The sequence below is a fragment of the Salvelinus fontinalis genome, chromosome 24, assembly GCF_029448725.1.
Source record: "Salvelinus fontinalis isolate EN_2023a chromosome 24, ASM2944872v1, whole genome shotgun sequence".
Lineage (NCBI taxonomy): Eukaryota > Metazoa > Chordata > Actinopteri > Salmoniformes > Salmonidae > Salvelinus > Salvelinus fontinalis.
This window is the reverse complement of record NC_074688.1, coordinates 35686591-35699079: the sequence shown is the minus strand read 5'-3', so window position 1 is coordinate 35699079 and position 12489 is coordinate 35686591. Positions and strand designations below refer to the sequence as shown.

Below are 12489 nucleotides of genomic sequence, written 5' to 3'. Positions count from 1 at the left end.
TGTTAATTCAGAGCAGATATTTAACAGTTTTTGGAAAATGTGGTCACATAAAAACCTGAGGGAGGTTATACTGTAATTCCGTTACCAAAGTTAGCATCTACACAGTTCTTCCACTAAATTAGTTTTTGTACATATTTCAAAGTAAATTGTTCAAAGTAGTCCTTCTGCATTTTAAAGTGAAAAAACTTCATCAAAGCGTAACTCCGTTACTGTGGAATTGCCCTCCCCTTATGGGTTTCCCAGGTGGTTTGTTTTAACCTGCAGTCCACTGACTGTCACATCCTCTCTTCCAGTCCATGCACAAAACGACGTCCATGTAACGATGTGCGCTGAGAGTCGGGAAGCAAGTTCAGGGAGTGAGTGTTTTAACCTTTTACGGGGGCAGCCCGACACGGTTCACTTATGACAACATCCAGCTCAAAGTGCAGGGCGCGAAATTCAAAAGATATATTTTTTTAAATATTTAACTTTCACACATTAACAAGTCCAAGCCACCAGATGAAAGGTGCACATCTTGTGAATCAAGCCAACATGTCCGATTTTTAAAATGTTTTACAGGGAAGACAAAATATGTAAATCTATTAGCTAACCACGTTAGCAAAAGACACAACTTTTCTAACTCCATCAGTTTCTTACTCCATCAGGTGCTATCACAAATTCGACCAAATAAAGATATAAATAGCCACTAACCAAGAAACAAATTCATCAGATGACAGTCTGATAACATATTTATTGTATAGCATATGTTTTGTTCGAAAAATTTGCATATTTCATGTATAAACCATAGTTTACATTTCAGCTACAATCCGAAATTGCACCGAAAGCAGCCATAATATTTACAGATACCAACGTCAAATAGCTAATTACTCATCATAAAACATTTCAGAAAAATACATAGTCTGCAGCAATTGAAAGACAGGCATCTTGTGATTCCAAACAATATTTCCGATTTATTAAATGTTTTACAGCGAAAACAAAATGTATCGCTATATTAGCGTAGCTACAATAGACAGACACAATTGGGCGCCCACGGCCAGTTCACATGCACGACAGATATATGAAATAACATCATAAAATGGGTCTTACTTTTGCTGATCTTTCATCAGAATGTTGAAGAAGGTGTCCTCTGTCCAGATGAGTCGTTGTTTCGATTCAGAATGGCAAATTTCCCTCTTCAATTAGCATTGGCACTAGCCGAGTGGCATAAATTTCTCCAACGTAAACACAGTCAGAGGACGGAACACGGCAGTAATCTGATTAAACTATAATAATCTGATTAATCTGATTAAACTATATTGAAAAAACATACATTACGATGATATGGTCACATGCATCAAAAAAAATTTGAGCCGAAGATGTTAGCCGTTCGATACGAAGGCAAAACAGAAGTCAATCCCACTTCCTTCAGAGTACCGGAAGTGGACGGTCACGTCAAAGAAATAGTTTTTTTTCCCACCACAGAACAAGATGAGCACACAAATTTCTTCTCTGACATCCTCTTTACACCAATAGGAAGGCGTATAGAGTCTAAGTAGACTCCTAAGTGTCAAGACCATGTATAGGCATCAAGTTGAAAAGAGCATCGATTTCTGACATTTCACTTCCTGGTCAGGAAAAGTGCTGCAGAAGGACTTCTGTTTCACTCAGAGAAATAATTCCAACTCTTTTAGAAACTAGAAAGTGTTTTCTATCCAAAAAGAATAATACTATTCATATTGTACGAGCAAGATTTGAGTAGGAGGCCGTTTGAAATGGGCACGATTTCACTGGCTACTCAACACTTTGCCTTGCAGCCATAAGAAGTTAATAAAATAAACGGAACATATTACAAAATAAGTAAAACGAACAACACACATACATAACATAGGAACAGAAACAATAACGCCTGAGGAAGGAACCAAAGGGAGTGGCATTTATAGTGATGGTAATCAGGGAAATGATGGAGTCCAGGTGAGTCTGATGACGCGCAGGTGCGCGTAACGATGGTGACAGGCGTGCGCCATAACGAGCAGGCTGGTGACCTAGAGGCCAGAGAGGGAGCACATGTGACAGTCCAACAGCTGTGTAAACGTACTGTGATGCTCAGCTCGACATGCAACTACAAAGGAGGGAGCAAAACACAATCCGCTTTTTAAATCAACAACATGAGTTCTAGGGATTCGGGAATGGATTCTGGAGTTCTCTTCAAAGACATGATATCCTTACTGTAATTATATAGGTCTAGCCTACAGTACTACTCTCCTTCACAGGAGAGTTCTGGTATCCATTTGCCCCCTTTGACTCAGCTTTGAACATCGATCATGAAACATACACGGAGCTCTGGGAGTGCCTGAGCCTCTTTTTCATCTAAAAATGAAGTTTTTATAGCTCTATGCAGCAATGTGGATCCATATTGTAACTAGCTATACTGCTACTGTCTGATGGTACACTGCTACTGTCTGATGGTACACTGCTACTGTCTGATGGTATACTGCTACTGTCTGATGGTATACTGCTACTGTCTGATGGTACACTGCTACTGTCTGATGGTACACTGCTACTGTCTGATGGTATACTGCTACTGTCTGATGGTACACTGCTACTGTCTGATGGTATACTGCTACTGTCTGATGGTACACTGCTACTGTCTGATGGTACACTGCTACTGTCTGATGGTACACTGCTACTGTCTGATGGTACACTGCTACTGTCTGATGGTACACTGCTACTGTCTGATGGTACACTGCTACTGTCTGATCGTACACTGCTACTGTCTGATGGTATACTGCTACTGTCTGATGGTACACTGCTACTGTCTGATGGTATACTGCTACTGTCTGATGGTACACTGCTACTGTCTGATGGTACACTGCTACTGTCTGATGGTATACTGCTACTGTCTGATGGTATACTGCTACTGTCTGATGGTACACTGCTACTCTCTGATGGTATACTGCTACTGTCTGATGGTACACTGCTACTGTCTGATGGTATACTGCTACTGTCTGATGGTACACTGCTACTGTCTGATGGTACACTGCTACTGTCTGATGGTACACTGCTACTGTCTGATGGTACACTGCTACTGTCTGATGGTATACTGCTACTGTCGGATGGTATACTGCTACTGTCTGATGGTACACTGCTACTGTCTGATGGTATACTGCTACTGTCTGATGGTATACTGCTACTGTCTGATGGTACACTGCTACTGTCTGATGGTACACTGCTACTGTCTGATGGTACACTGCTACTGTCTGATGGTACACTGCTACTGTCTGATGGTATACTGCTACTGTCTGATGGTACACTGCTACTGTCTGATGGTACACTGCTACTGTCTGATGGTACACTGCTACTGTCTGATGGTATACTGCTACTGTCTGATGGTACACTGCTACTGTCTGATGGTACACTGCTACTGTCTGATGGTACACTGCTACTGTCTGATGGTACACTGCTACTGTCTGATGGTACACTGCTACTGTCGGATGGTATACTGCTACTGTCTGATGGTACACTGCTACTGTCTGATGGTATACTGCTACTGTCTGATGGTATACTGCTACTGTCTGATGGTACACTGCTACTGTCTGATGGTACACTGCTACTGTCTGATGGTATACTGCTACTGTCTGATGGTATACTGCTACTGTCTGATGGTACACTGCTACTGTCTGATGGTATACTGCTACTGTCTGATGGTACACTGCTACTGTCTGATGGTATACTGCTACTGTCTGATGGTACACTGCTACTGTCAGATGGTACACTGCTACTGTCTGATGGTATACTGCTACTGTCTGATGGTACACTGCTACTGTCTGATGGTACACTGCTACTGTCTGATGGTATACTGCTACTGTCTGATGGTACACTGCTACTGTCTGATGGTATACTGCTACTGTCTAATGGTATTCTGCATTCGTCATCACTGATGAGTCATTTGACAGTTTGGAACTAGCATTCTGCGCCTGGGGCCTATGACTGATTAACATGGATTGGGGCTAAGAGTTTGACTTTCTGGCCCCTGGTGAACGCTTGAGTGGAGCAGTGTGGTTGCATTTCCTGTCTGTCAAAATGTTCAATGGCTCATTTGAAACATGACCTCTGACAATATATCTTAAAAGTCTGGGGACGATTCCGCGACTGCGATTAATCCAAGACGAAATTGCAAAACATGACCTGGCAGTTGCACGCTGAGGCATTTATTATCATTATCTTCAAACTAATATTGTTGCTAGGAGCAGAAACAGTAGTAGTTATAGAGCTGTAGTAGTTTAATGGATGACAGTTCATGAGTTTTTCCCAGAAGAAAAGAGTCAGACTGCTAAACATGCTGAGCTAGGCTACTCCTCCCTGCAACCAAAATGTAAAAGACAACCAGGCATTGGTTATAGACTACAACTGAGCTCGAGGACCACTTTGGGGCTTCTTCAGTTTCCAGCTAAATTGCATGACAAACAAAAGGAGGAGTCGGTTGGATTGTATTTCTCTCTCTCTCTCTCTCTCTCTCTCTCTCTCTCTCTCTCTCTCTCTCTCTCTCTCTCTCTCTCTCTCTCTCTCTCTCTCGCGCTCTCTCTCGCGCTCTCTCTCTCTGTCTCTCTCTGTCTCTCTCTGTCTCTCTCGCGCTCTCTCGCGCTCTCTCTCTGTCTCTCTCTCGCTCTGTCCTGTTTTCTTATTCTCATTCTACAGCACGATCGTAGAGTGGGATGAAGGATCACTTGGACCCAGAGCACCATTTGCTGGGGATCTAAAGGCAATTTGAAACCATCAAGATAATTTATCGTTCCATCAGGCATGGAGGTGATGCTGTTTCAAAGCTATCTCCCCCTCTCTTCTCCCACTTCTCCCCCTCTCTTCTCCAACTTCTCCCCCTCTCTTCTCCCACTTCTCCCCCTCTCTTCTCCCACTTCTCCCCCTCTCTTCTCCCACTTCTCCCCCTCTCTTCTCCCACTTCTCCCCCTCTCTTCTCCCACTTCTCCCCCTCTCTTCTCTCACTTCTCCCCCTCTCTTCTCCCACTTCTCCCCCTCTCTCCCCCCACTTCTCCCCCTCTCTTCTCCCACTTCTCCCCCTCTCTTCTCCCACTTCTCCCCCTCTCTCCCCCCACTTCTCCCCCTCTCTTCTCCCACTTCTCCCCCTCTCTTCCCCCACTTCTCCCCCTATCTTCCCCCACTTCTACCCCTCTCTTCTCCCACTTCTCCCCCTCTTTTCTCCCACTTCTCCCCCTCTCTTCTCCCACTTCTCCCCCTCTCTTCTCCAATGTTCCCTCTCATCCAAGCCCTTCCCATTTTAAGTGGAAACTACTATTGGGCCATATTTCATGGAGGATTTATATAGTGTGTGTGTGTTGGGGGGGGGGTGATACGAGGTCGATCACACACCGTGGACTAATGTCATAATAACCCTAATCCTCCCTCTCGGCACTCTGCCGTCTCCTCTCCCTTCAGATAGGAAATGAACCGATTTACTCTGCCCCTCCTCGTCTAGCCAGTGGACAGGAGGACCACACGGCCGGGCACGGGCCGCCTTTAAATAAATAGAATCAGGAAAATCCTAGAATAACTCGGAGCAGAATGTCACAAACGGCCCATCAAGCCTCCCAGTTGGTCTGCCGGAGCTCCAGCCAAGAGTGGGAGACAAGTAGAAGAGGAGGGGTGGGCGGTTTAGGTGGAGAAGGCAGAGAGATGCCAAATGTCTGGGTCAGGCGAAAATGACATGACAACTAGACTAAATGTAAATAAAGATAGCGGAGTTGTAATTCAATCTGGCAACACGGCCCTCTCCCAGACTAGAGCTTATAAATCACAGCTCTAAACCTTCTTAAGAACACCCCAGCCACAAACACGGCTGCCGCTCCACAATTAGATTATTTGTCAGCCGCTGGACTGGCCTCCGGAGCATGTCTCTCTCTCCGTCTCACACACACACAGCCGAGACAGGACTTATAAGGTCCAGCACCATTAAAAACACAGGGCTCATAAACAGCATTAGTCAGTTTAAGAGGATATTGTAGCTCTTCACCACAAACAAATGTTTTATGTTCAATTGTTAATGCCTATAAATTCAGGGAATAAACCAACTACCAAAACAGCGATATTACATGTAACAGCAGGTTTGTTTTCAGGCAATCTACACTTACCCGTCTCTTCGTCGATGGCGAATCGTCCCAGTCCACTCCCATCCCGGATAGAGTACTGGATTTCCCCATCTCTACCATCATCGTCATCCCGGGCCGTGACTTGGAGGACGGTGGTCCCGATGCGGGCGCTCTCCTTCACCGATCCCGTGAGGGCGAAGTGGGAGAAGTAGGGAGTGTAGAGATTCTCGTTAACATCTACCACCTCTAGTTCCATGAAGGTGACAGACAGGAGAGAGACAGGTCTCCCTTTATCCTTGGCTCTCACCGTGAGGTTGTAGAACTGTTGCGTCTCGTAGTCCAGCTCCTTGGTCAGACGGATGGCCCCACTGGCCTTGTCCACCTCAAACTTCCCGTTGTAGTCGTTGGCCAGGGAGTATCTAACCTGGCCGCCCAGGCCAAGGTCTAGGTCCTGGGTCTCGAGCCAGGCCACCACGGTACCCACTGGCAGATCCTCCAGGGCCCGGGTGTTGTAGACACTGGGGATGAATGCCGGAGGGCAGTCGTTAACGTCGTCTAGAGAGATCTTCAGAGTGGTGACTGAAAACTTCTGGTTCCCTTTCTCTGCACGGTCACGAGCCTCGATCTTCAAGTTGAAGTTGGAGACAAACTCCCTGTCCAGCTGGCCGGCAACATACACAATCCCGTTAGAGCTGTTGATGCCAAACTGGGTGGTGCTGGTCAAAACGGAGTAGACAATTTCTCCATTAGGCCCCAAGTCTTTGTCAGTGGCCTCAACCTGAATGACATCGGTGCCGATGGCCATGTTTTCGGGAATGACGGTTCTATAGCCTCCCTCCTGCAGGAATTGAGGTGCATTGTCATTGGCATCTTCTATGTAGACGGTGAGCAGACGCCATGCGGTTTTCTGTGGCAGGCCCAGGTCGTAGATAGTGATGTTGAGGAGGTATCTGTCTCTTTTCTCTCTGTCCATGGGCAGGAAGACGCTGATCAGCCCACTCTCCATGTCGATGGTGAAACAGCTGTCTGTGTTTCCATCCGAGATGGCGTACAAAATCTGACCGTTAAAACCTGTGTCGCCGTCGTAGGCGTTGACCTTGAAGACACTGGACCCGACCTTGAGGTCCTCGCGCACTGATATGTCTGCGGGTAAAGCCTTGTCAAACTGAGGTGTCTGTCTGTTGACGGAGAAAAGGTCAATGAACCCTTCCTCGATCTTGGGCTTGGTTCTAGCTTTGGACTTATTTAGTAATTTCTCAGCTAGCTTTTGGGCGACTCTGGTCTCCCTACAGTTGAAGTTCTTTGGGGGAGATTTCCCATGGACAATAGAGATGTTCACGAACATTGGATCGGAGAAGTTCTCTCCATCTGTGGCGGTTATTTTCAAATTGAACACACCATTTTTTGGACTGGCAGTGGAGAGAGACCTCCGTAGGGTCAGGACCCCTGAGTCAGGGTTCAGGTCGAAGAATCCCCTCTCATTCCCTTCCAGGATCTTGTACTTCACCAGCTCTAGCTCATCTATGTCGATGGCAGACATGGTGGTTATCACCTCGTCGGTGGGTAAGTCCCGAGAGACCACTCCCTGGCACGCCACTTTCTCGAATAAGGGTTGGTTGTCGTTCACATTCTCCAGATGGACAGTTACGTTGACTTCACTCTCTCGTCTGTAGGGGGAACCCCAGTCAGAGGCCCTGACCACAAACACGTAGCTCTCAGATGAGGACTCAAAGTCCAGCTCCTGTGTGGTGGTGAGGATTCCAGAGAACTGGTTGATTTTGAAAGGCAGGGGCTGAAGGCTGGCTATGCTGTATGTTATGTATCCATTCTCCCCGCTATCACCATCCACAGCGGACACCGTCAGCACGGTTGATCCAATGGGAACGCTCTCGTTGACAAACACCTCGTACGAAGACTGAGTGAAAGTTGGGGTGTTGTCGTTGGCGTCCTCGATGGAGATCCGAACTTTGACCCTCAGCTCGCTGTCCATCTCCACCACCTCGACGTCAAACACGTCCTGGGTGACCTCCGTGAACCAGCGATTTGTTGAGATCACGCCTGTTAGGGTGTTCATCCGGAAGTAGTAGGAGTCTGCCGAGGGGGTCAGGATATATTCAGCATCGTCTGGCTCAGGGGTGATTTTCACCACCTCTACGATCATGCCTGGGGGTGAGATTTCATTGAGACTAATTCCGTATGACTCCTGTTTGAATTTCACTTCCACAGCCTGTGGTTTCTTCCCCATGATGTGCACAACCCTTACCGCAGAAAACTTTTGTGGGGCACCCTTGTCCTTGGCCTGAAGAGTGAGGTTATATCCATAAGGAGAGTTCTCCCAGTCCACTTGGTCAGATGCTTTGATAGCGAACTCATCGCCCTCTGACCTTTCCAGAGTGAACTGCTTCAGAGGGTCTCCGGCCACTATAGACACAGACTCAATCTCTCCATTTAACCCCTTGTCCAGGTCTTCCACAGTGACCACTGCATACACAGGGTCCTTGTCCAACCACGAGGGGACATGGGTGACCACATTCATGAACGGCACATGCTCGTTGACACGCTCTACATGCACAAAGAGCTTTGCCGTACTGCTCACACCGTTATTGCCATACAACTTCATCCCGCGGTCCACCGCCTGGATTTCTAGGTCGTATCGGTTCTGCTCCTCAATGTTCAGTTTCCCGCTGAGGGAGACCACACCGCTAGTTGGGTGCACGGCGAACAGCTCCATTTTCTCCTTAAAGAAGTAGTAAAATTCCCCGTTAGAGCCGACGTCCGCGTCAGTGGCTGTAACTTGTGCTATGCTAGTCCTGAGGGGGGTACTTTCTGCTATGGTGACTGAGTATGTGGTGGGCGAGAATAAAGGTCGAAGGTCATTCATGTCCAGGACCTGGACAGTCACTTTGGTCCAGGTCTCCAGAACCTCCCCTTTGACGGAGGCTTTCACTGTCAGTAAGTAGCTGTCCTGGATTTCTCGATTCAAGATGGCTGCGTTGCCGCCTTTAGTCCTTATGCGTAAGAAGCAGAAATCTCCCAGTACGTACTCCTCTGCTTTAAAGAAGCCTTCTTCATCCCCAGAGGTGATCCTGTAGCGGATTTCCCAGGAGCGCTGGTCTAAGTGGATGCCCATTTTAACTTTACTGTTGGCGTAGGTGCGCGCCGCGGAGTTCTCGTAGACAGTGGCATGGTAGACAGGCTGAGTGAAGAGAAAGTGAGGGCCGTTGGCGGGGCCCTGGGGATGCCCTTGGGGGTCCTGGCAGCAGCAGTGGTGCAGCTGGGAGAGTAGCAGAAACAGGGCCAGGCTGACGAGAGGGGCACGCATGCCTATGTAGCCCCACTGGCCCATACTCACATCCATCCCATCATCACTCTTCCATCCTGCAACTAAAGAGAAGAGAGAGACGTTAGCCAAGGGGGAGATAGGGAGGGACTGGGGCAAAGGGGGAAAAGATTTACAACCACAAAAGACATGCCACATATCCTGCAACTTGACCTTTGACCTCTAGGCCTAACAGGCTACAAATTATCCATTCGATTGGATGGGGGAGGGGGAAGGAGATGACGGAATGCATAGTAACCATGCAACCGTAGGAGGTATGACATCATTGTGTGTGGACTCTATGTGTACACTCAATTGCACGTTTTCGAAAAACCAGGAGGTTTGGTTCCAGAAGCAAAGAACAAAATAATTGCATGGCTAGTGGAAGGAGGAGTGCAGCATCACCAAAACACACACATACCAAAGAAAACATACCACTATTAGACTGCAGGAAAGCTGAAGCTAGAAACAGATCCCTCTATCATAATACTATTCTTGGCCTACAAGAAAAACTGCAACGGTATGTCTCGAAAACATGTCATATATCTTCATAAACAACAAATAAGTAAAATAGGCCTTTCTGTTGTGCTTAGTTTCTTTTTTCTTGTCAGAAAAAGAAGGAGCTATTCTGAAATAAGTGACCACAAATATGTTCTAATCCGGGTACTGGGAGAAACCCTGATCCGGTAAATGCCATGTTGGTCGAGATAGGAGCGCCACCGCGGTCGGGGTTATGATGACTCAACGTTTTCCACCGCAGTGACTGCAGGGTGGACAGGAAGAGTCCACATGTCCGAGAGAACTTCGAATAAAATGCTGGATAAAGAGAACTGCCACACACCCACAAAACGCACACTCACGCACGCACACACACATGCACACACACACACGCACATACACACACTCTCTCTTTCAAAACACTCACTTTCAGCACTATGAGTCTCTCGACAATTCTATGACCTACAAAAACATCTGCTTTTTAACAGTGGCCAAACCACTCGGCTGAAACAATGGAAGCCACCATCCAAAACCTACATTTAAATAAGACCCATAAGTCATTTATGGAACAAAGATTCACAATCCACAAAAGAGTGTGTCAAATAAAATAAAATGTATTGGTCACATACACGTATTTGTGAGTGAGTGAGTGAGTGTATACACATTTTACTATATCAAAAGTCCACACAAGAATAGTAAACCAACTAAAACTCAGAGAAGTGAGGATATTTTGACGGTCCTCACTTGTAAAAAGGTTATTTTAGGCTTAAGGGTTAGGTTTATGGTTAGGGTTAGAATTAGGGTTCAAATTAGGGTTAGGGTTAGTGGTTAGGTTTACGGTTAGGAGTTGGGGTTAGGTTTAGGTTTGGGATTAGGATTAGGGGCTAAGGTTAGGGTTAGGGTAAGGAAAACAGGGGTTATGGAAAATAGGATTTTGAATGGGAATCAATTGTTGGTCGCCAAAATTATAGTAAGACATAGTGTGTGTGTGAGTGAGTGTGAGTGTGAGTGTGAGTGTGAGTGTGAGTGTGTGTGTGTGTGTGTGTGTGTGTGTGTGTGTGTGTGTGTGTGTGTGTGTGTGTGTGTGAGTGTGAGTGTGTGTGTGTGTGTGTGTGTGTGTGTGTGTGTGTGTGTGTGTGTGTGTGTGTGTGTGTGTGTGTGTGTGTGTGTTTTGTAGGCTGGTTGGTATGCCTTTCACACAGCACAGCCCAGAGAAGCTTGGTGAACATCCCCAGGGATAAAGAGGCTACTGCATGAAGAGCTGTCAGTTCAAACACTCCTTCACTCTGAGATGCAGAGACTGGGAGGACGAGGGGTTAAAATGGAGGGAGGGAGAGAATTGAGAGAGAGAGATAGAGGGTAGAGGGAAGCACAAAGATTTTAAAGACTGAAATACTCAGTGAAAGGGACAGGAGGCAGAGAGAGGGAGCGTGGTTAGAGAGAGAGAAAGAGCGGGAGTGTGTGTAGAGAGTAAGAAAAAGAGAGAGCATGGGTAGAGCGAGAGAAAGAAGATGGGGACTGTAGTAGATACGGTGAGAGACAGAGATAGCAAGACAGAGAGAGCGCAAGACAGAGAGAGAGAGAAAGAGACAGAGAACAAGACAGAGAGAGAGAGAGAGAGAGCGAGGAGGGTTTGGAGACAGGTTTTTTTCTTCTGGTTAGGCTAACTTGATAATCAAACAGCATGCTTAAAGCATCAGACATGCTCAGTACATATAGATGATTTTATTAAAACACATAGGTTGTGTTTATATACACTACATGACCAAAATTATGTAGACACCGGCTCGTCAAACATCTCATTCTACAACCATGGGCATTAATATGGAGTTGGTCCCCCCTTTGCTGCTATAACAGCCTCCACTCTTCTGGGAAGATGTTGGAACATTGCTGCGGGGACTTGCTTCCATTCAGCCACAAGAGCATTAGTGAGGTCGGGCACTGATGTTGGCCCATTAGCCCTGGCTTGCAGTCGGCGTTCAAATTCATCCCAAAGGTGTTTGATTGGGTTGAGGTCAGCGCTCTTTGCAGGCAGACACGTTCTTCCACACCAACCATTTCTGCATGGGAGCATTGTCATGCTGAAAAAGGAAGGGCCTTCACCAAAGTTGGAAGCACAGAATCATCTAGAATGTAATTGTATGCTGTAGCGTTAAGATTTCCCTTCACTGGAACTAAGGGGCCTAACCCGAACCACAAAAAACAGCCGCAGACCATTATTCCTCTTCCACCAAACTTTACAGTTGGCACTATGCATTCAGGCAGGCAGCATTTTCCTGGCATCCACCAAAACCAAATTCGTCTGTCGGACTGCCAGATGGTGAAGCATGATTCATCACTCCAGAGAGCGAATTTCCACTGCTCCAGAGTCCAATGGCGGCAAGTTTTTCACCACTCCACCCAAAACTTGCCATTACGCATGGTGATCTTAGGCTTGTGTACGGCAATGGAACCCCTTTCCTGAAGCTACTGACAAACAGTTATTGTTCTGACGTTGCTTCCAGAGGCAGTTTGGAACTCAGTCGTGAGTGTTGCAACGGACGACGGACGATTTTTATTCTCTACGCATTTCAGCACTCGGTGGTCCCATTC

The 12489-nt window shown here is 46.7% G+C and overlaps 1 protein-coding gene across 5 annotated transcripts in view; it reads right to left on the bottom strand.

Annotated features, from left to right (window-relative positions):
- The window catches only part of LOC129822365 (protocadherin Fat 3-like), a 381150-nt gene that overhangs the window by 248547 nt on the left and 120114 nt on the right, over positions 1-12489 (bottom strand). For all 5 annotated transcript variants that reach the window (XM_055880588.1, XM_055880589.1, XM_055880592.1 and 2 more), the window contains exon 2: positions 6123-9464. In XM_055880588.1, coding sequence (XP_055736563.1) covers positions 6123-9438 — 3316 coding nt within the window. In that variant the 5' untranslated portion in view covers positions 9439-9464. The remainder of the gene's footprint in view (positions 1-6122; positions 9465-12489) is intronic.